Raw genomic sequence first — 24,724 nt, 5'->3', positions numbered from 1 at the left:
TCGCTTTAATTCAGCACTTATCATCGATCTCCTGGATCCTTGCAGGAGCTTCCTCATTGGTCTTTCTCTGGCCGGCTTTTTCCCAGGTCATCACATCTGACCTTCAGAGTGATCTTCCTGAAGTGTGAATCTAATCAGATTACTCTTAGGCTCCCCCTCACTTAAACAGAGTTTGCAATCTGGCAGCCTCACCCCGGAGTCTATACAGTGTTTTGAGAAAATGAGAATTACTGCATTTCATTGATTCTAGGATGCACATTTTTTCACATTTTAGCACCTCTGAAATTGGAACGTGCCTTAAAATCGATGGAGTGTCATAGTTTGATGGGTGGCTTTTTTCTTTCTTATTCGTACATAAAATAATAATACACTTTGTAATCGATGGCATCTTATAATTTGTAGAAGTATACTCATACTGACATTGAAAAATAGGGAGATTTTACATAAAAGTATGTCAGTTTCTCTTGAAAAATTACACTGGGTAACAGTGGGCCAGGATTTCTGGATGGCAGCCTAAGAGGGAGCTACTGGTAAGTAGCAGCTGCCTCATTTAGACAAGAACTCTCTAGAATGTCCCATCATTTCCACCCAGGCTGCTTTATTCATTTATATTATGTACTCCAGCCTATGTAAGCATTTGAAATTGCAATCCCTGGGCCTCCCTGGTGGCGCAGTGGTTGGGAGTCCGCCTGCCGATGCAGGGGACACGGGTTCGTGCCCCGATCCCGGAGGATCCCACATGCCGCGGAGCGGCTGGGCCCGCGAGCCATGGCCGCGGAGCCTGTGTGTCCGGAGCCTGTGCTCCGCAACGGGAGAGGCCACAGCAGTGAGAGGCCTGCGTACAGCAAAAAAAAAAAAAAAAAAAAAAGAAATTGCAATCCCTAACTGACAGATTAAAGTATGACTTCTTTGCTGCGATTTTCAAGAACAGTCACACTTGGCACCAATCTGCCTCCTCAGGTTCACATCCCCATCCTCTGCTCTATACACCCTCTATCCCCTAGTCTCAGGAAACATTACTCAAATGTAACCTGCTCCCGAGTTCCCTGGAATGCCTTTCTCCACTTTGTATGCTCTAGGAAGCATTACTTGACTTGCCCTGGTAGGGCTCATATCCTTCTGGGCTCCAATAGCACATGGCATATCTCTGTACCTACACCTCCTGTCTTGAAATTATTTGTGGACGGGCCCATGTCCCTCATTACACTGTGAACCTGGTAGGGAAATGAATCAGAATGTATTCATTGTTGTATCCCTGCCTCGTAGCTAGAACTTGCTCAGTAAGTATCTGTTAAGTAAAGGATGGATGGGATGCGTTTTCTCACTGGGATCTCTGCTTTTTGAGTTTTGCCCATGTATAGAGAGCTAAAAGTGAGGTCAGAGGGAAAGGCAAGTGTTTTCCTTAGTGCTCGTAGTTTACAGCAGCAGACACTGCTTCTGGCTGTGCTTTAAGAAGGCCCTTGGCAGTCAGAGTCAGCCCGTGGGGACTTTAATATCTACAGACCCAAAGGTGCTAAGCCAGAGCCAGCTCTGAAGTTTTTTAAAAAATGTATTTTTAAATAAGTGTACAGTAAAACCGACTTGTTGTACAGTTCTGTGAATTTTAACACATGGGTAGATTAGTGTTACCATCACCATAATCAGGATACAGAACATCGCCTCCAAAACTCCCTCTTGCTATTCCTTTGTAGTCATATCCGCCCCCACCCCATAAACCTTGGCAACCATTAATCAGTTCTCCATTACTACACTTTTGTCTTTTTGAGAATGTCATATAAGTGTACTCAACGTTTTAAGCCTGGCTTCTTTCAGCATAATGCCTTTGAGATTCATCCAGCTTGTGTGTATCAGTAGTTTGTTCCTTTTTATTGGTAAATAACATTCCACTGTATGGATGTCCCACAGTTTGTGTATCCATTCACCCATTGAAGGACATTTGGGCTGTTTTCAGTATTTGACCATATGAACCTGTGTACAGGTTTTTGTATGAATATAAGCTTTCATTCCTTTGGAGTCAATATCCACGGATGGGTAGGATTGCTATGTCGTATGGCAAGTGCCATATGCATGTTCAACTGTATGAAAAACTACCAAACTATTTTTTCAGAGTGGCTGCACCATTTTGCATTCCCACCAGCAAAGTATAAGAGTTCTAGTCGCTCCATATCCTAGCCAGCACTGGATATTATTAGAATTTTTTAAAAATCTAATAGGTGTGCAGTGTTAGCTCACTGTGCTTTTTTTTTTTTTAACATCTTTTTTGGAGTATAATTGCTTTACAATGGTGTGTTCGTTTCTGCTTTATAACAAAGTGAATCAGCTATACATATACATATATCCCCATATCTCCTCCCTCTTGCGTCTCCCTCCCTCCCACCCTCCCTATCCCACCCCTCTAGGTGGTCACCAAGCACCGAGCTCATCTCCCTGTGCTATGCGGCTGCTTCCCACTAGCTATCTATTTTACGTTTGGTACTGTATATATGTCCATGCCACTCTCTCACTTCGTCCCAGCTTACCCTTCCCCCTCCCTGTGTCCTCAAGTCCATTCTCTACGTCTACATCTTTATTCCTGTCCTGCCCCTAGGTTCTTCAGAACCACTTTTTTTTCCTTCTAGATTCCATATATATGTGTTAGCATACAGTATTTGTTTTTCTCTTTCTGACATACTTTACTCTGTATGACAGACTCTAGGTCCATCCACCTCACTACAAATAACTCACTTTCGTTTCTTTTTATGGCTGAGTAATATTCCGTTGTATATATGTGCCACATCTTCTTTATCCATTCATCTGTTGATGGACACTTAGGTTGCTTCCATGTCCTGGCTGTTGTAAATAGAGCTGCAATGAACATTGAAAAATATGGAACGCTTCACGAATTTGCGTGTCATCCTTGCGCAGGGGCCATGCTAATCTTCTCTGTATCGTTCCAATTTTAGTATATGTGCTGCTGAAGCAAGCACTCTCACTGTGCTTTTGATTTTAATTTCTGCTTCCTTGAATCCAGTCTGGGGGAATTGGAGGGGAAAAAATGGTCAACTTACTGCCAGCGTGGTGGTACTTCAAACTGTGATCTTCCTCAGTATGCCTTCTGCTATTTACTTTCTAGAGTCCTTGTGTTACTTATTTATTGCTGTATAATAAATTACAAAAAACTTAGAGGCTTAAAACACTCATTTGTGATCTCACAGCTTCTGTGGGTCATGAATCTGGACAAAGCTTACATGGGCCCTCTACTTCAGGATCTCGCACAAGCTGCTGCAATCAAGGTGTTGGCTGGGCTGCACTCATCTTAAGGCTTAATTGGGGAAGGATCTGCTTCCAAGCTCACGTGGTTGTTGGCAAGATTCAGTTCCTTGAGGTCTGTCTGAGGGCCTCAGTTCCTTGCTGGCTTTTGGCCAGAGACTTCCCTCAGTCCTGTGTCATGTGGGCCTCTCCAGCACGGCAGCTTACTTCATCAAAAGCACACGAGTTGTGAAGGCAATAGAGAGAGTCTGCTAGCAAGGCAGAAAGTCACAGTCTTTCATAACTTAGTCACGGAAGTGACAGGCCAACACATTTGCCATATTCTGTTGATTAGAAGGCAGTCACTAGGTCAAGCCTTATACTGAAAGGGAGGAGATTACACAAAGGCATGAACACCAGGAGGCAGGGATCATTAGGAGCCATCTTGGAATTTGCCAGTCTTCAAATAGCTGGTCCATGGATTCTGTCCAGATTTTGGTTTTTTTTAAAAAATAAATTTATTTATTTTTGGCCGTGTTGGGTTTTCATTGCTGTGCGCGGGCTTTCTCTAGTTGCGGTGAGCGGGGGCTACTCTTCGTTGCGGTGCGCGGGCTTCTCATTGCTGTGGCTTCTCTTGTTGCAGGCACACGGGCTTCAGTAGTTGCGGCTTGAGGGCTGTAGAACGCAGGCTCAGCAGTTGTGGTGCACCGGCTTAGTTGCTCCGTGGCATGTGGGATATTCCCGGACCAGGGTTCGAACCCTTGTTCCCTGCATTGGCAGGCGGATTCTTAACCACTGCGCCACCAGGGAAGCCCTCTGTCCAGGTTTTATAGCTTCATTCCATGGGAGAGACAGGGTAGAGTGGGTAGAGTGTCCTTATTCCCTCTTACTCTCTCTGAAGCTTTTTCATTTGATTTATGAACATTCAAGGTTAATGTAAGGAGTTTTTTTGTTTGTTTTGTTTTGCTTTGTTTTAAACTCAAGCCATCTAGGACATAGCTAGGGTTAGATTATCAGTGGTCAAAATTTAAATTCTGGGATCTACTAATCTTGTATTTATTAAGTCACAACCATGGAAAGCTCAACTTTGGTACCCAAGATGGAGCCTTTCAATGATGAATTCATAAGCTTCAACACAGGACAGCTATTTCAGCCTGTCATTGTGGCTGCTGACCAGGTGACCCCAATAGACAGATCTGCCCAGCCCTGGCCTTTATGAATTTCTTTCACCTGATAGTGACTTATAACCCACCTTTGATTTATTTTAATAACTTTCTAATGACTTACCAAATATGGCCTCTCTTTTCTCCTACTTAATGTGGTTTTTCAGTACCCAGAACTCATCCCTGGAAATATGGATATTTGGATATTGATATATGGATATGGATATTGATCCTTTCTCTTTATGAAAATGTATTAGTATTCCTTCCCTCTCTTCAAAAGGAAGCAGGCTCTTTAAATAAGATTCTTCAAATGTTTTTGATCATGAACTTGTCGCAGTGAAAGCTTTTTCAGAATGGACCTCTGCTACAGTTATACTTATTTATTTACAACTAATACTATTGAACTCATATTTTGTTTACGTTACCAAACATAAACGAAAATAGAAAATTCAGAAAGAATAAGAAAATATGAGTTCTAATATTTTGCTTTCTGTTGTCCAACATACCTGTGTATTTTCTGTGGGGCAGGTACCTCAGTTTGGAGACTGCTAGGTGCTAGAAAGCTGGGTCCCCTGTTTCTTGTTTGTACAAAATAGGCTTCATTCAGCCTCTTTGACCTTCCTGGAGTTCCAAAGGGCAGATTCAAACAGTTGCTAATCAGGGAAGGGAGGGAATGCAGAAACAGGGAAGGAGCAGTCAAGAAACAACAGTGCAGCAGGGTCGTGGTTCCTCCTCAAGTAGTACACTAATAATACCTTTGAGTTCTTCTGCAGGGAACTAAGGCCCCCACCCAGGTGGAGGATGGTAACTTCAGGCTGAGCAAAAGCTCCCAGGAACTCTGCCCTGTTACCTTACCACCAACCAATCAGAATAAAATCTGAACACATTGGAAGATAAGGAAGACTCTGACCACCCTCCCCAAATGATTCTCCCTTTAAAAACTTTCATGGTTGAACAGAATCTTCAGAGTTGGTTTTTGGACACTAGTCCACCTTCTCCCCAGGTTGCCGGCCTCCTGAATAAAGCAGCCTTTCCTTTCCAACCAACACTCGTCTCTCGAGTATTGGCTTTCAAGCAGGCAGCTGAACCTGAGTTTGTTAACAGCCCCAGCACCAGAGGGCTAGCTGAGAGTTGTCAGAGCTGGGAGGCCAGCCCCATCTGAGCTCCCCACTTTGGTGCTATCAGGTATTAAGGTATCAAGGGCCATGAGTGGGTAGACACCTTAAGTACTCAGCACCAAATTGATCTGCACACATCATTTCTTTTCTCAGTCTATTCCCAAGTCCAGCTGCTTTGCCTAGATTCTAGCATATGCCCGGGGGTGTGTCATGACCAATTATAGGAGCTGCCCATTAGAATGACTTTTCCTTGGTAGAAATTGGAACTTTGGCCAGCTTCAGGAAGCTTGTGAAATAGTAGAGGTTTGCCTGCAATGCCCAGTTTCTTCCTCGTGAGGAAACCAGTCTTCTCTGTTCCTCTCTTTCTATAGCTTGCTACTACCATAGACTAACTGAGCATCCTGGTTTGGGTTCCCTCAGAAGCTGACCCTGAGACAAGCATTTGAGACCAGGTTTATTTGGAAGGTGAAGGCAAACCCAGTAGGGGAGTGGGGAAGTGAGAAAGGAAGGAGAGACCACCAAGACAGCCAAGAAAGAGTAAGTCCCGCCTGCAGAGGTGGAGAGGCCACCATTTTTCAATCACAGCAGTTGGACAGTTTTCTCTATCTGCTTATAAGTCTAATTGCAGCATTATAATTAGGGACTCACTGCATTCTGATTTTTGTTTCACCTCTCCCATTTCACATCCTTGTTAAGTACGTATGTACCAGAACACTCTCTTTTCTCCCTCACCACTTTTCTTCTGGTTAACTCCTAACTTCTGGCTGTGAAATCATCAGGTCTCAGGGCATCACTTCTTCTAGAAAGCCTTGCTTCATCGCCCTTTCTGGGGTAGGGCTCTTTCTCTGTGCCTCATACCTGTCCTATTGGAGACTTTGTCATACTGTATTGCTTTCATTTATTCATGTAATAAATATCAATTATGCGCCTGGCACTGTTTTAGATTCCTGGAGCTTATATTCCAGTAGGGGAGTTACTTTTTATTTGTAATTTTATTTTGGTTTCTTATTTACGTATGTGTTTACCTCACCTAATCATATCCATTTTGTTCACCATTTATGTCCTTGCTTCTCAGCACAGTGCCTGCCACATAGAGGGAGCTCAATAAAAACGTGTTGAATTGAGTAGAAGGACCCAGTGCATCTTAGTTCAGGATGATTTGATATCTCTATGGCCTTTTCCAAGGGGGAAATTGAACTCTCACCTTTCCTATTGGCTGCTTTCATACGATGATGTGCCCATTGACAGATAAATTGACCCAACTTGCCTGTTGGGGGTATAAATCTGTTACTGAGTGAGTTAATGGTATTTTGCCCATCATTTTTTCTTTTTTCAGGCTGGGAGAACATAGCCATGCCTAGCTGGAGGAAAGTCAGAGAGCATCTGCAAAGAGGCTGGAAGCTTCATTTTGCAGACACACAAGGTGCTGACTGAAGCAGTATAGTGTAACGATCATAAGTAGAGGTTCTGGAGTCAAAGTGCCCGAGTTCAAATCCCAACTCTGCCTTGCTTGCTGTTTGACTTTGGGCTATAGTTCCTAATGCGTAATTAGGGATAATAATGGTATATATATACCTCATAGGATGGTGTGTGAATTAAATAAGATTAACACCTTTAAAATTAACAAGTGACTAGAATATGGTAAGCGCTCAATAAATGTTATTATCATTATTGTGATTTGTTCCCATACAACATTGCTGGTTCATGTAACAATTGGAAGCTGGCTATAGGACTCTTTGTGGTGCTCAAAGTAACATTTTAGTGCTCTTCATACAGTGGAAAAGTATGATGAAGTTCTTCATTTTAAGCAAATTCTAAATTTTAGCCAAATCACATAAAGGTCACAGCCAATGCAATTCATGGTCCAGAGACTGGCTGTTAAAATAACCACCTAAATCATGAGTTCTCTCCGTGATTAAACAAATATTTAGTGAGTACTGTAGGGGCAGAAAAATTTTCCCTTCTTCCCTTCTAGGTTCTTTGGCTCGTCTAATAGTTAAATTGATATAAGACAGATTAACAGGAGAAAAACAAATTAATTATGTACACACGGGAATCCCATAAAGATATGAAGACTCAAAAGGTAGCCAGATAATTGGAGCTTATATAACGTCCTGAGCTAAGGAAAAGGGTGGGGGTCTGGGGATACAAAGAAAAGGAAAGCCATTCGCAGGAAGGCAGAGGAGAGGTTTGGAAAACAGAGGTTGCCCTGTAATGCAGATAAGTTTGTTAGGTAAAAAGGTGTCTCTGGTAATAGTTCTCTTCCTGGTACAGGGCCCCTTTCCAATGTAAATTTAGGCAGTTGAGGGGGAGGTAAAGAACTTTTCCTGAATCTGTTGGGTTTTTGATTGCCTTTAGCTCAAAATAATTCTCATGCCAAAGTGGCATATTTTGGGTGGCAAAACCTGCTCCCCTTCAGTACCTCTTATGCGTTTGGAGCTGGAGATGCCAAGAGGAATGAAATGGATCCTTTTCCTTCAGGATTTCACATGTAAAAGGACAAATTACAGCACACTTTGGAAAGTTCTATAATTGGACACACACATGGCTTTGAGAGCCAGAAGACAGAATGACTAAGTCCCCTTTGGCGATTCAGGAAAGGCTTCACGCAGAGGAGGTGACATTTGAACAACTGTATCTAGACATAGCCATCATTTAATCACGTGGATTGAATAGGCATTTGGCTGGAAACCCAGCCATGTAGTGACATTGTCCACTATTTTGGGGGAGCCTGGGTAATTATATTCTCATTTACAGTGTGTATGGCAGCCTCACATCAGGTTCTAGTCTTGGAGTCCCTGCCATGGAAACCTGTACGTTTGTATTACCTCATAATGAGGCCCTCTGATAATATTTAATATGCTAATAGGAGTACAGAAGCCCAGAACTGCCTTTCCAGTTATTTTTAAAGTGACTCCATTAGATTAAATAGTAAGCTAGGTAACCACTTTACTGGATCTCCTGTGGTTCTCAATTGCAGAAAGGAATTGACTAAAGACCAGCTTGGGTGGGGTTATGAAATGATTATGGCTGGAGACCTTTAAATCCTAGCTCACGATGCCTGAGGCCAGTAAGCTCAAAAATACATCTGCTGTGTAACCAGTTAGGAAGAGTTTGGGAGGAGTATTGCTGTTGGTGCAGCTGCAGTCAGCATGAGACTCTAGGAACAAGATCACTCACCTCTGGATTGCCTCAAAGGACAGCAGAACTGAGGCTGGTGACATCCAGTACTGACACTGGCACTTCAGTTTTTCAGTCGTGTCTTCCTCGTCTTCCTTCTCAAACTCAGCAAAATCACAGGTCAACTTTCCTTTTCCGTTTTGCTGATGATGGGAGGTGAATCTCCCTCTCACAGATATATTTTTTACCGAGCAAGGGCTCATGTGCCTGTGGCGCAGAAAGCCAAACTCTGACAGCGGGTGTTTGTAGCAAAGTAAGGGTTTATTGCAGGGCGCCACGCAAGGAGAACGGGCAGCTTATGCGCAAAAGACCCGGACTCCCTGATGGCTTTCAGGCAAGGGTTTTTAAAGACAGTGTTAGGGGAGAGGGTCATAGGATGCATGATCAGCTTGTGGAGCTTCCTCTGATTGGTCGGTGGTGAGGTAGCAGGGTGGTGTTTCGGGAATCTCAACCTTCTGATTCCAGCCAGTGTGGGGTCTACATACTTGTGGTCGGCATGGAGTCGCCATCCTCCACTGGGTGAGGGGTCTTAGTTTCTGCAGAACAACTCAGAGATATGCATCAGATGATCTGTATCCCTTCAGGAGGAGCTAGGAGTCCTGTAACTGTTGTCCTCATCATTAACTGCTTGCGGTCTGCTCTTTGGAACTCAGAGAAGCCTAGAAGACTAAAGCCTTTCTCTACAAACAAGAAACAGGGGACATGGAGGGGCTTTTGTACCTGGGAGGGCCCCTGCAGGGTCCTGCTCAGTTTCAATCCTCCCTTTTCTTTGGTACTCCTCAACCTGAGAGGAACAGGTGTGGGGCAAGAAAGGGAATAAAGTTTGGGATAGAGAGTTTAATCATAAACTCCACAGAGGAGCTCAGTGTTAGGGGGACTCCATTTCACGTTCTTCAACAAGCAGCTAATTGAATAACTGGAAGAATAAAAATGTCATAGAAATGAATTTGCAGTATGGCATCCAAAGGCTACTGTCTTAAACCCATGCCTTTTCAAATCCTAAGGAGTAACGTTTAGTGTTCCCACTTCCTCTTCTTAATCGTGCCCAGGTTACTATAATGTTTCCTAAAAATTATCCTCAGTTGACCTAAAGAGTCAGCTACTAAGTGCTTTTCTACCCTTATTTACCAAAATTTATTCTGTATTTTGTACTGATCAGATTGTTTATGCAAACAGTGGCCTGGTCCCCTTGGAAGCAGTCATGTGACCACAGCGCATTACTTGAGTGCAGCCCTTTATCTCTTCACTGGGAACAGGGCAGGGTTGGGGCAGACAGCTGCAGCTCACGGGCCAGCCCAGCCTCTCCTAGATCTGCGGCTCTGGGCTCACCTTCCAGGCTGAAAGGCAAAGTCTGTTCGAGTTATTTCTTGTGTGTATGCATGTGTATTTGTTTTTTGGTTTTTTTAAATTAATTTATTTATTTGTTTATTTTTGGCTGCATTGGGTCTTCGTTGCTGCCCGTGGGCTTTCTCTAGTTGTGGCGAGCAGGGACTACGCGGGCTTCTCACTGCAGTGGCTTCTCTTATTGCAGAGCACGGGCTCTAGGCGCACAGGCTTCAGTAGCTGTGGCAGGCGGGCTTCAGTAGTTGTGGCACATGGGCTCAGTAGTTGTGGCTTGCAGGCTCTAGAGTGCAGGCTCAGTAGTTGTGGCACATGGGCTTAGTTGCTCCGCGGCACGTGGGATCTTCCGGGACTAGGGCTCGAACCCGTGTCCCCTGCATTGGCAGGCAGACTCTGAACCACTGCACCACCAGGGAAGTCCCTGTATTTGTTTTTTGATTTGTTTAAAGAAGAGCTCTCCCTGCAGAGAGCTGCAGAAATGTGAGATGTATGGAGCGTGTGTGTGTGTGTGTGTATGTGTGTGTGTGTGTGTGTGTGTAAGTATGTGTAGGGGGATGCTCCAGAGAGAGCTGGAATTGTACCTCTTTTCTTTCAGATCTCTGCATCCCTCACAGAGAAGTTTTTTTCTGATTTTGTTTCTCTTGAAACACTTGGGGTGAGGATAAACCTCTGCATTGGCCACGCAGAAGAAACAGGTAATATGTTTGTTTGTTCTTAGGTATTTTGGGCAAGCAGAAGTCTACATTATAAACATACATTGTGTAGCAATGGAACAGGAAATGTGTACTACTTGAAGTTTATTTTATTGCTTTGCAATTTCTCAGAATGATTTTTCTCAAATATGCTGATTACAAATCAGTTGTCATCAGCTTAAAAAGGTATACAGGTGACTTTGCATTCTGAAGGGTTGTAGCCTATTTCAGATGAAGTCTATACTTGGGAAAACTCTGTGGTCACTTGGGTGAGAGCTAGAAAATGAGGGAGGGGATACTTTGAGAAACTCTTCCAGGCCCCTCATGGGTCATTGCCCACTATACAACTTCATGTTCAGAAATCTTCCTTTAGCTCCCTTGCCCTCTTGTTGACGCAGAGGACCACAGGATTTCCATCCATCTGTAAGAAATGGAAACAGAATTCCTTGCAATGTTCAAGAATTCTCTTTAGGGATTTAGTGCTTCTGTAGATTGATCAAATTGGATCCTGAAACCAAGGCACAGCTAACTTTTTGGTGGACAGACATTTTTGTTCTTTAAGCATGAAACAGAATGTTCTGCCACTGTTCGGCTGTGCCATGGAGTCTGATATTTAATTTCTTTCTTTTTTTTTTTTTTTTTTTTGCGGTACGCGGGCCTCTCACTGCTGTGGACTCTCCCGTTGCGGAGCACAGGCTCCGGACGCGCAGGCTCAGCGGCCATGACTCATGGGCCCAGCCGCTCCGCGGCATGTGGGATCTTCCCAGACCGGGGCACGAACCCACGTCCCCTGCATTGGCAGGCAGACTCGCAACCACTGCGCCACCAGGGAAGCCCAATATTTAATTTCTTAGTCTTAGTTTCTGCATCTCTAATACGGGAGTGATGATATCCCCTTGGAAGTTGCTGTGAAGATTAACTGGAATAATAGAAATATAAAGTACCCACTGTGCTGGGTAAGTAGTGCCTTAATAAATAGTAGTGATTTTAGCTGTTATTATTATTACTGGTAAAGCATTTTCTCAGATCTTAGTGGTCTCAGGGGAAAAGAGTCCTTTTCTTTGTGAGTCTATAATTATCCCAGAACCAATAGACAGACACCTGTGGGGTTTAACCTCTGGGAGGTCCCGGACAGTGCATTCTGAAGGAAGAGATGTGAGCAAACACGTTTTGTTTCAACAGGTCAACCGCAGTGGGTACCACCCGTGCATGGCTCCTCCTAACTCATCAGCTAAGAAGAATTGCTCTTTGTTCCAGTCGGTTTTTTCCACCATTGATCTTCTCATTAGCCTTTAATACAAGTCTGTAAGGTAGGTGTTATTATCCCTATTTTCTTATGAGAAAACTGAGGTGCAGAGGAATTAATGACTAGCTGAGAAGAATTTAAACTCTGGTTCATCTGACTTCTAAACCCCAGTCTCCACTGGGCCAGCATTAGGCAGTTAGATTCATATTAGAGATGCATATTATCATCCAGAAAGCTCTGAGGAGTTCTGCAGTAAAGGAACCTGTTTAATCCTACTTCTCCTGAACTTATTTGATGGTGGGACTTTTTTGGGGGGGGGTCTTATTTCTAGAATCATAAACCACATAGAACTCCTCTTCCACAAACACACTTTGGAAAACCTGGCACTAGGCCTAGCTGCCTCCTGATTACAATCCTGTCTGATAGAACAACACACACCCTCAGATACATTCTGGTGGTCAGTATCGTTTCCTCCTTTTTCTTACCCTTTCATGGACCGAGGAATAATCACCAGCTCCATCTTACAGAACTCCCTTTATTCATTTAAGACCCCACACAGGAGCAAATGCTACAGTGTTCTACTGGAAGAGTAGTGGTGGAAGGGGCCTCTCTAGAGCGGTCTGCCAGGGACTCCTCTACCCGCCTCTATGCCCCTTCGTTATCTTTAGTCTACAGACATCAGGCTGTAGAACCTCTGTTTCAATGAATGCCAAAGAGAATGCAGCAGGGTAAGCCTGAAGACGCATCTGTCCTCCATGCTTGTGTCCCACAGTCCAAGGGGGAAGAATTAGACCTACTCACCTCCCACTCTGGGGGCTGGGGTATGGTGCCAGTTGAATGACTCTGGGTTCTGGATTTGGGTTTCTTGGGGCCAGGCTGGAGTACAAATTTCTCACAAAAGTCAGCATCCGTAGGAAAAGCTGAGCTTCTAGCATGGGAAACCACACAAGTCACATCTAGAATGCCAGAGGCGGAGCAGAATCAAGGTCAAGGTGGCTGAGCCGAGGTGTGGACGTTCAATAGAGATGCACTTTGAAAGAAAATCAAGAATGAATAAGAACAACTTGGGGAGGCTGGGCTAGCACTTGGAGGGTGCTTGGAGACCAAGGTTGGGTTGGCTCCAAGGGCCATCTTTTGTTCTTTCCTTGTATTTTCACCTTGGGAAATGAATAGTGGTTAAGATGAAAAGAACTGAACAACGTCAGACAGTTCTCCCCCACTCTACCCTCCCCCCACCCCGCCGCCACGCACAGTGAAAACCTTTTAGCAGAAGCCTTGGAAGACTTTCCTTCTGCAGATTGTAAGTGTGCCAGTGATGAGTCACTATTTTACGTTTATGCTTTAAAACCACCCTTGGTATATATTGGTAGGGGCAGCAGCGCTGAGCAAGTTTCAAGCTGTTTTTTGCCAACATCCACCTTTTAAGTGGTTTATGTCACTGACTACGGTATCCTTGGGTCTTTGTGAATGCTGCAGAGACTACCCACCTCTTGAGCTGGAGAACTTCTTTCAGGCCCTAGGGAAATCATTTCTTCAGAGACCTCTTTAGCACACTGTTTATCTGATGCTGACAGAGGGCAGGGAGTGGAAGGCAGGGAGTGGAAGAAGCTTAGATTGTCCCAAATACTGGAAAATTCCCAAATCATTTTTATCAGCTTTGCACCACCCAGGGTTGTCCTCAAAGGGACATGTACTGCTTACAAACGTGCGTCCCTCTCAGCCTTTGAGTGGGTGATTGCAGTCTAGGCTGGGTAGTGTATGGGAGTAGTAAGTGGCACCTGGCCTTAACCAGCTCTTGTTTTGGTGAGAATTAAAATGAGCTGACTGGGCCTCCCTGGTGGCGCAGTGGTTGAGAGTCCGCCTGCCGATGCAGGGGATACGGGTTCGTGCCCCGGTCTGGGAGGATCCCATATGCCGCGGAGCGGCTGGGCCCGTGAGCCATGGCCGCTGGGCCTGCGCATCCGGAGCCTGTGCTCCGCAACGGGAGAGGCCACAACAGTGAGAGGCCCGCATACCGCAAAAAGAAAAAAAAAAAAAAAAAAAATGAGCTGACTCTTCTGTTTTGTTTTACCTGTTACCTAAGGAAATTAAATTATTATTATTTAATAATGTAAAAATTCTAATAGCAAATTATTTTTTTCTAATAATCCAAGAATTCTAGAACAATGCTCATTTCTTTCTATCATGATTTAAAGTTTTTCTTTAAAAATGAATATATAAGTACTACCCATTTTCTGGTTTAATAAAAGGCTTTTGTATAATCAAATAGCATGTATCTGTGCACGAAATGATGGACTAATAATTACTTTTAGCATTAATTTTTTAAAGGACCCTGGCTTAGAAATATGCATTCCCTTATTCATTCATTCATTCATTCATTTGGCATTTATCAAGCACCTGCTATGTGAAATGCACTGTGTAGGTGCCAGAGATTCAAAGAGTATTTAGAAACAAAGGTACCCATGGAGTTTACAGTCTAGCAGAAATATATTCAAGTTTGATGCTTTTTAGTTCCTAGTGAATCTTTTATATGGACTTTTGTTTGTTGTGTAATGAATTGACTGAGGAGTGGCTGAGAACCAAATGCCTTTGGAGAGAGATTGCTTTTTTTTTCTGGGAAAAAAAATTGAGTTTGAAATATATCACTTCCTATCGTAGCATCAGTGTTGCCTACTCAGTGCCTAACTCTTATGTATTCATAAAAAGGGGTAGAAAAAAATAGCATAAAGATGGAAGCAAAGCCCAAGGGAGATATGGAGAGCAGTTTTTCTCAAACTGAGATATGGGGAGTGCTTGTGTCAAAGTCCCATGAAGGGTGCACTTTTTTTTTTTTTTTTGCAGTACACAGGCCTCTCACTGTTGTGGCCTCTCCCGTTGCGGAGCACAGGCTCCGGACGCGCAGGCTCAGCGGCCATGGCTCATGGGCCCAGCTGCTCCGCGGCCTGTGGGATCTTCCCAAACCGGGGCGCGAACCCGTGTCCCCTGCATCGGCAGGCGGACTCTCAACCATTGCGCCACCAGGGAAGCCCAAGGGTGCACTTTTAATTGCACATTCCCAGGCCCCCTTGGACTGCTTGAATCCAAGTATTGGCAGTAAAGCCTGGGAGTCTGCATTTTAAAATAATCTCCCCTGGTAAGTTTTGTGATACTCATATAGGAGAGCATGCATCTAGGCACTTGGAGAAACTCACCAGGACCAAATGAACTACTTCAAAGGGTGAGGAAGAACCCAGCAGACGTGTTCTCATAGGCACTGCAGATAACCTTTGAGAAATGTCTGAGAATGGAGAGAACAGAGGTGATGGGTAAATAGTGCCCCAATTTCAAAAACAAGCAAAGAGTAGTTGCCAGAAGCCACTGCCTTATAAGCCTGACATGACCTCTGGAAAAATTCTTTTCCAAACAGATGGAATCAAAGCATTTAGAGGAAAATGTGATGATCACTAAGGCATCACCATGGGTTCCCTAGAACATTGTCTCCAGTAGAGAATGTCAAACTTTGCTGCACATTAGAATCACCTGGGGAGCTTTTAACACCGGCCCCCCCCCCACCCATGCCCAAACCCCACTCAATACCAATTACATCAGAATCTCTGGGGACGGGACCCAGGCATCACTATGTTTTAAATCCACAGGGACTAATTTGGTGAGGTGCCATCCAAGCATTGGGAGTTTTAAAAGCTCCCCAGGTGATGCTAATATGCAACAGAGTTTGACAGCCAGTTTGTCTATATGACTTTAGACAAGGGGCTTGGTTTTCTTGCACTTTGTGTAAATTCTGGGTAATTTTAAAAGTCTACCACCTTTAAACGTCTATAATTCTGTTATTAAAAGTAATGGCAAACTGATTTCCTTCCTTCCTTCCTTTCTTCCTCCTTCCTTCCTTCTTCTCTTCCTCCTCCTCCTCTTTTTCTTCTGCTGCTGCTGGCTAGCCTGGAATGTCAAGGTGTCAAATTAGATATCTTAATTTCATTAAAATAGCGAAATTGACTAGGACGTCTCATAGATAAGTAAGTGGATGCTTACGATGGGCAAAACCTAACTGAAGGAGTAGGAGAGTGTGAATGTAATGGGTCTGTAGTAACCCTAGAGACTGGTCTGGAGTGGAATGCCGCAAGGGTTTTCTGCCCTTGGAGCTGACCCTGTTAACATTTTTTACCCCTGATGTAGATAAGAGAGATATGTAAGAAATGTCTATCAAATTTGGAAATCACCCAAAGTTTAGGAGGGTTAATTAATTCAATACATAATAGAATCAAGCCTAGCTCTGATCAGAAAATCTGTTTATTAAGGTTATTGTTGTTTAAAAAATATTTCCATAATTCAGATATTTTGCTCATTTTGTTTTGCCCCTTTCTTTCATTGAGTCACAATCTTGCAGCGTTTAGTGTAGTACTAACGGAAAAATAGGCATGCCTGGCAGAGCCCCAAGTCAGTTCTTTGACTTTGTTACTGTCAGGAAATGCGAATAGATTAGCACAGGCTGGTTTGGAGCATCATGAAATAAAGGAAACATCACCCTAAAAAGGCATGAGGTGGGATTACTACAGAAAGGAATTTTGTTGAAAACTCCCATGGGGTGACTGTGGAAGATCCAATGTAACAGTCTCAGCTGAGCCATCGGGAGGCCTGGTGAGTGCGAGGGCAGACTTTGGAGGGGCCTCAGAAATGCCTGGAGAGCTTGTTTGAAAAGGGAACTTCCTGGATTCTGATGCTTTAGTTTCTGGGGAGGCCTTGAAGCCTCCTTTTTTTTTTTTTTTTTTTTTTTTTTAAATAAGTGCCCTGACTGATTCTGAGAAATAGTGTCAAAGAGCTCATTTTGATTTGAATTTTGGCATCGTTGTATAAATATGTTGTTGTCTCATAGCCATTCTCCAATTTGTGTTTTTAAAAGCCCAGATAGATTTAACTATTTTGAGCTTAAAAGCAAAACAGTTAAATTATGTCAGATCCTTCATATCCCATTCCCTATATTTCAATTAGAAAATTGTATGATCTTACATTTCCATTTTTCTTTTCATTTTAATGCTTTATTTTATAGAGTATTGATCTGACCTAGACACGGGGAACATGTAATTTATGTGTTGCAGAAAAGCAATCTATAGCTGCTCTGTTGCTGCTTCTGTGTTTTGGAAAATAAACCAGGATTAGACTATGTCTGATCACTTTCCATATCATATGATGAACAGCAGTTGAGAAGAAGCGTAAAATGAATCCTGCTGAGCAGCCCTTAGATACCTTGTTAACGGCCGCTTTCCTCCCTCCCTCGTGTGTCCTCCTCATCAGGATCTGTGACCGAAGTGGATCAGTCAGGAGGGGCTCCTCGCAGAGTAAAGGGAAGCACTTTTTACCCTGTTTTAGAGTGAGAAGTTGATTCATGATTTACAAGACATGGGCTGTGGCACTTCGTCTTCAGTGAAAGACAAGGAATCTGAGAAAGGTGAGTGCTAGGAGTGTGCCTGTCTTCCTGGATGAAAAGGGGAGAGTGAGCTGGATTCACCCTCCACCCCTTTCTCATTTACACACACAGTTCTCAAGCTGCCCAGAGTGATTTTGCACGAGGCATCATCACTTGAACTGAAGGTTAAATATTGGGATAACATTGGAAACTACCTTTAGGAAGATGCAGCTTTGAATTTATGATGTGCCATAAAGTATTATCTGAGAGATATTTTATCTTTGATTTGATTTCAGTTGAAAAGGTACCAATATAAAATCTCAATTTAAAACTCAGTGGCAGGGAACAAGAAAGCCTCTCTGTAAATTTATATGTTTATTCAGTACGTTTATAAATAGCTCTATCCATACCTATGTGACATTTGGTAGCATCATTGAATTTTTATTAGATTTTATAACTCGATCAGATTTTTTATAGCTATTCAGTACAGAACTTCATGAGATTTGCTTCATGTTTTTAGAATATTCTACGTGGAATTTGAGAAATGCTAGATTATCTGCTTCCTGAAAAGTGTGTTGTTTCTAAATAGATGATGTGCCCCCCACTACCCCCATGTAATTATAGAGGCTTCAGTATTTCCTTTGTTTATTTTGTACTGCCGTTCTTTCTCATAGATACTAGAAGCTAGTTGAAACTCACTTGAGTGTTTAAGGGACATAGTCTACACATGCAAATTAAACCAGAAACAAACAAGCGGGGGTGCTTGTGTGAATAACTTGCTTTTAAACTCCATTCCTTTGTTATCTAGGTTATAGATAATTTTTCCAATTTTTGTTCCACATCTTGGTTTTAGCAGTTTACTCAGGCTTAAGATGCAGAGTTTAGGATACAGAGTATTCTATTCTAATTAGTGTGGAATGTTTTCCTTTGGTAATCAGATGTTGGTCTCCCTCCCAGCTGACTTGTGCCAGTGAGTTAGCAAGTTAATCTCTGACAGTGGGGCAACACGAGATGCACTAACACTTTCAGATCTGTAAGCATGTCATGAAATAAATCTTTCAAAAGCTCCAACTGAACTAATTCCATGGTAGTAATTTATTATGAGAGTAATTCTCTTTTTATATCTAAGATTACCCAGAGTTTTAAAAATTTAGCCAAATTTCTTAGGTAAAAAAAAACGTAGGGCTTCCCTGGTGGCGCAGTGGTTGAGAGTCCGCCTGCCGATGCAGGGGACACGGGTTTGTGCCCCGGGTCCGTGAAGATCCCACATGCTGCGGAGCGGCTGGGCCCGTGAGCCATGGCTGTTGAGCCTGCGCATCCAGAGCCTGTGCTCCGCAACGGGAGAGGCCACAACAGTGAGAGGCCCACATACCACACACACACAAAAAAAAGTAAAAACGTAAACGTAAATTCTCTCTTTTTGAAATACTTTTCAGCTTTTAAAATGTTGCATGTAAGTGGGAACATTAACTTCAATTTTTGGATTGCTGTTTCCTTTAAATAATTTATTGAGGTGAAATTCGTGTAACACAAAATTAACCATCTTTTTAAAAATAAATTTATTTATTTTATTTATTTATTTTTGGCTGCGCTGGGTCTTCGTAGCTACGCGGTCTTTCTTTAGTTGAGGCGTGCAGGGGCTACTCTTCGTTGCGGTGCACGGTCTTCTTATTGCAGTGGCTTCGCTTGTTGCAGAGCATGTGCTCTAGGCACACGAGCTTCAGTAGTTGTGGCACGTGGGCTCAGTAGTTGTGGCTCATGGGCTCTAGAGCGCAGGCTCAGTAGTTGTGGTGCATGGGCTTAGTTGCTCCAAGGCATGTGGGATCTTCCTGGACCAGGGCTTGAACCCTTGTGTCCTGCATTGGCAAACGGGTTCTTAACCACTGCGCCACCAGGGAAGCCCAAAATTAACCATCTTAAAAGGAACAGTTCAGTGCCATTTACACAAAGTTGTGTAACCACCACTTCTATCTAGTTCTTGAACATTTCCATCACTCCAAAGTAAAATCCCTTATTTATTAAGCAGTTTCTCCCTGTTTCCTCTTCCCACAGCACCTGGCAACCACCCATCTGTATTCTTTTGCTATGAATTTACCTGTTCTGGACATGTCATGTAAATAGAATCATACTCGATGTGACCCTTTTGTCTGGCTTCTTTTACTTAGCATAATGTTTTTGAGGTTCATCCGTGTTGTAGCATGTATCAGTACTTCATTCATTTTTAAGGCTGGATAATATTTCACCATATGAATATATCTCATTTTTTAGTTCATTCATTTGATGGACATCTGGGTTTTTTCCACCTTTTTGGCTACTGTGAATAGTGTTGCTATGCACATGAGGGTACGTGTACTTATTTGAGTCCCTGTTTTCAATTCTTTTGGGTATATACCTAGTAGTAGGAATTACAGGGTCATATGGTAATTTTGTGGTTAACTTTTTGAGGAAATGCCAAACTGTTTTCCTGGATTACTTTTTAATAATAGCAGCTTTATTATTCACATACTACACAATTCACCAGTTTAAAGTGTAAACTTCAGTGAATTTTTGGTATATTCATAGAGCCGTACAACCATCACCACAGTCAGTTTTAGAACATTTTCATCCCCCGCCCCCAAAACCATTAGCAGTTACTCTCCTACCCTATACCTCCCCAGCCCTAGGTAATCACAAATCTACTTTCTGTCTCTATAGATTTGAGCTGTTCTGGACATTTCATATAAATGTAATCAGACAATATGGAGTCTTTCGTGTCTGACTTCTTTTTTTTTTGCGGTACGTGGGTCTCTCACTGCTGTGGCCTCTCCCATTGCGGAGCACAGGCTCCGGTCATGCATGGCCTCATGGCCTGCTCAGCGGCCATGGCTCACACGCCCAGCAGCTCCGCGGCATGTGGGATCTTCCCGGACCGGGGCACGAATCCGTGTCCCCTGCATCGGCAGGCAGACTGTCAACCACTGCGCCACCGGGGAAGCCCCTACATTATTCTTAATTTGCTTTTTCATATATATATATATCAGGGACAAGATTTCTAACCAAGGTGGAAATTAAAAGATTTCTATGTTCTGGACTTAGAGCTGTTTTCCTTTGGAAGATTTTGGTAAATCCTTTCACAAAGGTTTTAGGAGATTTTTCTTTCCTTCTGGGTGCATAGTTTCATTTTGGTTTAGTGGAGGACACCTAAAAAAAATATTCCTATCAGACTCTGAATATCAGCTTCCAGTTTCTGACCAACTTTTGACCACAGAGCTACTTTAAAAAAAAATCCTTTTAAATATCTTGTCAGTTTTCAGTTGGGACAAGCGGTAAATATTTCTGGTAGTATTGAACAACCCCTTGCACTTAAGAGGCATCCCCAAAGAAGGTGCAAAAACTATTTTATTTTCTTCTCTTTTTGGGTACTACAGACAGAGATCTGGGAGAGCTGACTCTGGTAAGAATTCTCACCCTTAGCTGGCTTCTGCCAGTTTTCCCAGGATCCCATTTGCAGGCTCTGAGGGGGGTTTAAAGTAGAGGGTATAGCTCCAGTATCTACCAGATGTCAAGGGTTTTCATTAATTTAATTTTAGTTTCCCTTAGCTGCTTAAGGGAATAACATAGCAGTTTACCATAAAGTCCCTCAGAGTCTCATCATCTCTGAGAGGGGGTCCATATGGGGGCCCTCCTTCAAGGGTAGATATGGGGGTATATGTAAGGCCTATAACTTGGCAGACTTTCATTTATGGTCTTGTAGTCTCTTTAGGAAAGACAATTTAGACTGAGGATTACTAGAATGAGTACTCAAATAAAGGACGATAGAGGCGAGTAGTAAAAGTTGTGTCTGTCTTGCAGTCTTTTGTCTTAGGTACCTCTTGTGTCTTTAATTTTTCATTAGACTTTTTCAATGAATTTTTCAATGAAGCTATTCAGGGGTCCTGAAGCCTTTTGGAAGGTTCTACGTACCAATTAAAATAGATGTCCCATTCAGTTTGTTTAATTTGGGAACCCTACTTTCAACTGCACTTCATTTTTTTTTCCTTATTAGTCATCCATTTTATACACATCAGTGTACCCATGTCAATCCCAATCTCCCAATTCATCCTACCCCCCCACCCCCCACGGCTTTCCCCCCTTGGTGTCCATACGTTTTTCCTCTACTTCTGTATCTCAATTTCTGCTCTGCAAACCAGTTCATCTGTACCATTTTCTAGGTTCCACATATATGCGTTAATATACCATATTTGTTTTTCGCTTTCTGATTTACTTCACTCTGTATGACAGTCTCTAGATGCATCCACGTCTCTACAAATGACCCAAATTCATTCCTTTTTATGGCTGAGTAATAGTCCATCCTATATATGTACCACATCTTTTTTTTTTTTTTTTTTTTTGGCGGTACGTGGGCCTCTCATTGTCGTGGCCTCTCCCGTTGCGGAGCACAGGCTCCGGACGCGCGGGCTCAGCGGCCATGGCTCACGGGCCCAGCCGCTCCGTGGCACGTGGGATCTTCCCGGACCAGGGCACGAACCCGTGTCCCCTGCATCAGCAGGCGGACTCTCAACCACTACGCCACCAGGGAAGCCCATGTTGGAAGATTTTTAATCACAGTTTCAATTTCATTACTTGTGATTGGTCTGTTCATATTTTCTATTTCTTCCTGGTTCAGTCTTGGAAGGTTATATCTTTCTAAGAATTTGTCCATTTCTTCCAGGTTGTCCATTTTATTAGCATAGAGTTGCTTGTAGTAGTCTCTTAGGATGCTTTGTATTTCTGTGGTGTCTGTTGTAACTTCTCCTTTTTCATTTCTAATTTTATTGATTTGAGCCCTCTCCCTCTTTTTTTTTTTTTTTTGCAGTACACGGGCCTCTCACTGTTGTGGCCTCTCCCGTTGCGGAGCACAGGCTCCGGATGCGCAGGCTCAGCGGCCATGGCTCACGGGCCCAGCCGCTCCGCGTCATGTGGGATCTTCCCAGACCGGGGCACGAACCCATGTCCCCTGCATCGGCAGGCGGACTCTCAACCACTGCGCCACCAGGGAAGCCCTCCCTCTTTTTCTTGATGAGTCTGGCTAATGGTTTATCAATTTTATCTTCTCAAAGAACCAGCTTTTAGTTTTATTGATCTTTGCTCTTGTTTTCTTTGTTTCTATTTCATTTATTTCTGGTCTGATCTTTATGATTTCTTTCCTTCTGCTAACTTTGATTTTGCTTGTTCTTCTTTCTCTACTTCCTTTAGGTGTAAGGTTAGATTGTTTATTTGAGATTTTTCTTGTTTCTTGAGGTAGGCTTGTATAACTATAAACTTCCCTCATAGAACTGCTTTTCCTGGGGCTTCCCTGGTGGCACAGTCCGTGTACTGCAAAAAAAAAAAAAAAAAAAAAAGGAAAGAAAAAAAAAAACCCTGCTTTTCCTGCATCCCATAGGTTTTGGATTGTCGTGTTTTCACTGTCATTTGTCTCTAGGTAGTTTTTGATTTCCTCTTTGATTTCTTCAGTGATCTCTTGGTTATTTAGTAACATATTGTTTAGCCTCGATGTGTTTGTGTTTTTTACGTTGTTTTCTCTGTAATTGATTTCTAATCTCATAGCGTTGTGGTCAGAAAAGATGCTTGATATGATTTCAATTTTCTTAAATTTACTGAGGCTTGATTTGTGACCCAAGATGTGATCTATCCTGGAGAATGTTCCGTGCGCACTTGAGAAGAACGTGTAATCTGCTGTTTTTGGATAGAATGTCCTATAAATATCAATTAAATCTATCTGGTCCATTGTGTCATTTAAAGCTTGTGTTTCCTTATTAATTTTCTCTTTGGATGATCCGTCCATTGGTGCAAGTGAGGTGTTAAAGTCCCCCACTATTATTGTGTTACTGTCAATTTCCTCTTTTAGAGCTGTTAGCAGTTGCCTTATGTATTGAGGTGCTCCTGTGTTAGGTGCATATATATTTATAATTGTTATATCTTCTTCTTGGATTGATCCCTTTGATCATCATGCAGTGTCCTTCCTTGTCTCTTGTAACATTCTTTATTTTACAGTCTGTTTTATCTGATGTGAGTATTGCTACTCCAGCTTGCTTTCGATTTCCATTTGCATGGAATATCTTTTTCCATCCCCTCACTTTCAGTCTGTATGTGTCCCTACGTCTGAAGTGGGTCTCTTGTAGACAGCATATATATGGGTCTTGTTTTTGTATCCATTCAGCAAGCCTGTGTCCTTTGGTTGGAGCATTTAATCCACTCACGTTTAAGGTAATTATCGATATGTATGTTCCTATGACCATTTTCTTAATTGTTTTGGGTTTGTTTTTGTAGGTCCTTTTCTTCTCTTGTGTTTTCCACTTAGAGAATTTCCTTTAGCATTTGTTGTAGAGCTGGTTTGGTGGTGCTGAATTCTCTTAGCTTTTGCTTGTCTGTAAAGCTTTTGATTTCTCCATCAAATCTGAATGAGATCCTTACCTGGTAGAGTAATCTTGGTTGTAGGTTCTTCCCTTTCATCACGTTAAGTATATCATGCCACTCCCTTCTGGCTTGTAGAGTTTCTGCTGAGAGATCAGCTGTTAACCTTATGGGAGTTCCCTTGTATGTTATTTGTTGTTTTTCCCTTGCTGCTTTCAATAATTTTTCTTTGTCTTTAATTTTTGCCAGTTTGATTACTATGTTTCTTGGCATGTTTCTCCTTGGGTTTATCCTGTATGGGACTCTCTGCACTTCCTGGACTTGGGTAGCTATTTCCTTTCCCATGTTAGGGAAGTTTTCGACTATAATCTCTTCAAATATCTTCTCGGGTCCTTTCTCTCTCTCTTGTCCTTCTGGGACCCCTATAATGTGAATGTTGTTGCCTTTAATGTTGTCCCAGAGTTCTCTTAGGCTGTCTTCATTTCTTTTCATTCTTTTTTCTTTAGTCTGTTCCGCAGCAGTGAATTCCACCATTCTGTCTTCCAGGTCACTTATTCGTTCTTCTGCCTCAGTTATTCTGTTATTGATTCCTTCTAGTGTAGTTTTCATTTCAGTTATTATATTGTTCATCTCTGTTTGTTTGTTCTTTAATTCTTCTACGTCTTTGTTAAACATTTCTTGCATCTTCTCGATCTTTGCCTCCATTCTTTTTCCGAGGTCCTGGATCATCTTCACTATCATTATTCTGAATTCTTTGTCTGGAAGGTTGCCTATCTCCACTTCATTTAGTTGTTTTTCTGGGGTTTTATCTTGTTCCTTCATCTGGTACATAGCCCTCTGCCTTTTCATCTTGTCTATCTTTCTGTGAATGTGGTTTTTGTTTCACAGGCTGCAGGATTGTAGTTCTTCTTGCTTCTGCTGTCTGCCCTCTGGTGGATGAGGCTATCTAAGAGGCTTGTGGAAGTTTCCTGATGAGAGGGACTGGT

At 42.7% G+C, this 24,724-nt stretch overlaps 1 protein-coding gene, 1 long non-coding RNA gene and 1 other non-coding gene across 3 annotated transcripts in view; 2 read left to right on the top strand and 1 right to left on the bottom strand.

The window, feature by feature from the left end:
• Positions 1-17,305, top strand: part of LOC132481808 (uncharacterized) — a 30,682-nt gene extending 13,377 nt beyond the window's left edge. Inside the window, exons 3-5 of the long non-coding RNA XR_009530837.1 lie at positions 10,626-10,725; positions 11,905-12,032; positions 17,255-17,305. This is a non-coding gene — a long non-coding RNA (uncharacterized LOC132481808). The remainder of the gene's footprint in view (positions 1-10,625; positions 10,726-11,904; positions 12,033-17,254) is intronic.
• Positions 2,860-2,966, bottom strand: LOC132482818 (U6 spliceosomal RNA). Its single transcript, XR_009530982.1, has one exon. It is a non-coding gene; the product is annotated as a U6 spliceosomal RNA (small nuclear RNA).
• Positions 17,306-17,359: 54 nt separating the features above from the next.
• PPEF1 (protein phosphatase with EF-hand domain 1) overlaps positions 17,360-24,724 on the top strand; it is a 111,560-nt gene continuing 104,195 nt past the window's right edge. Inside the window, exon 1 of the mRNA XM_060086560.1 lies at positions 17,360-17,408. Within this exon, the coding sequence (XP_059942543.1) occupies positions 17,360-17,408 (49 nt within the window). The remainder of the gene's footprint in view (positions 17,409-24,724) is intronic.

Source organism: Mesoplodon densirostris, chromosome X (genome assembly GCF_025265405.1).
Source record: "Mesoplodon densirostris isolate mMesDen1 chromosome X, mMesDen1 primary haplotype, whole genome shotgun sequence".
NCBI classification, from domain to species: Eukaryota; Metazoa; Chordata; class Mammalia; order Artiodactyla; family Ziphiidae; genus Mesoplodon; species Mesoplodon densirostris.
This window is presented reverse-complemented; position numbering and strand designations above follow the sequence as displayed.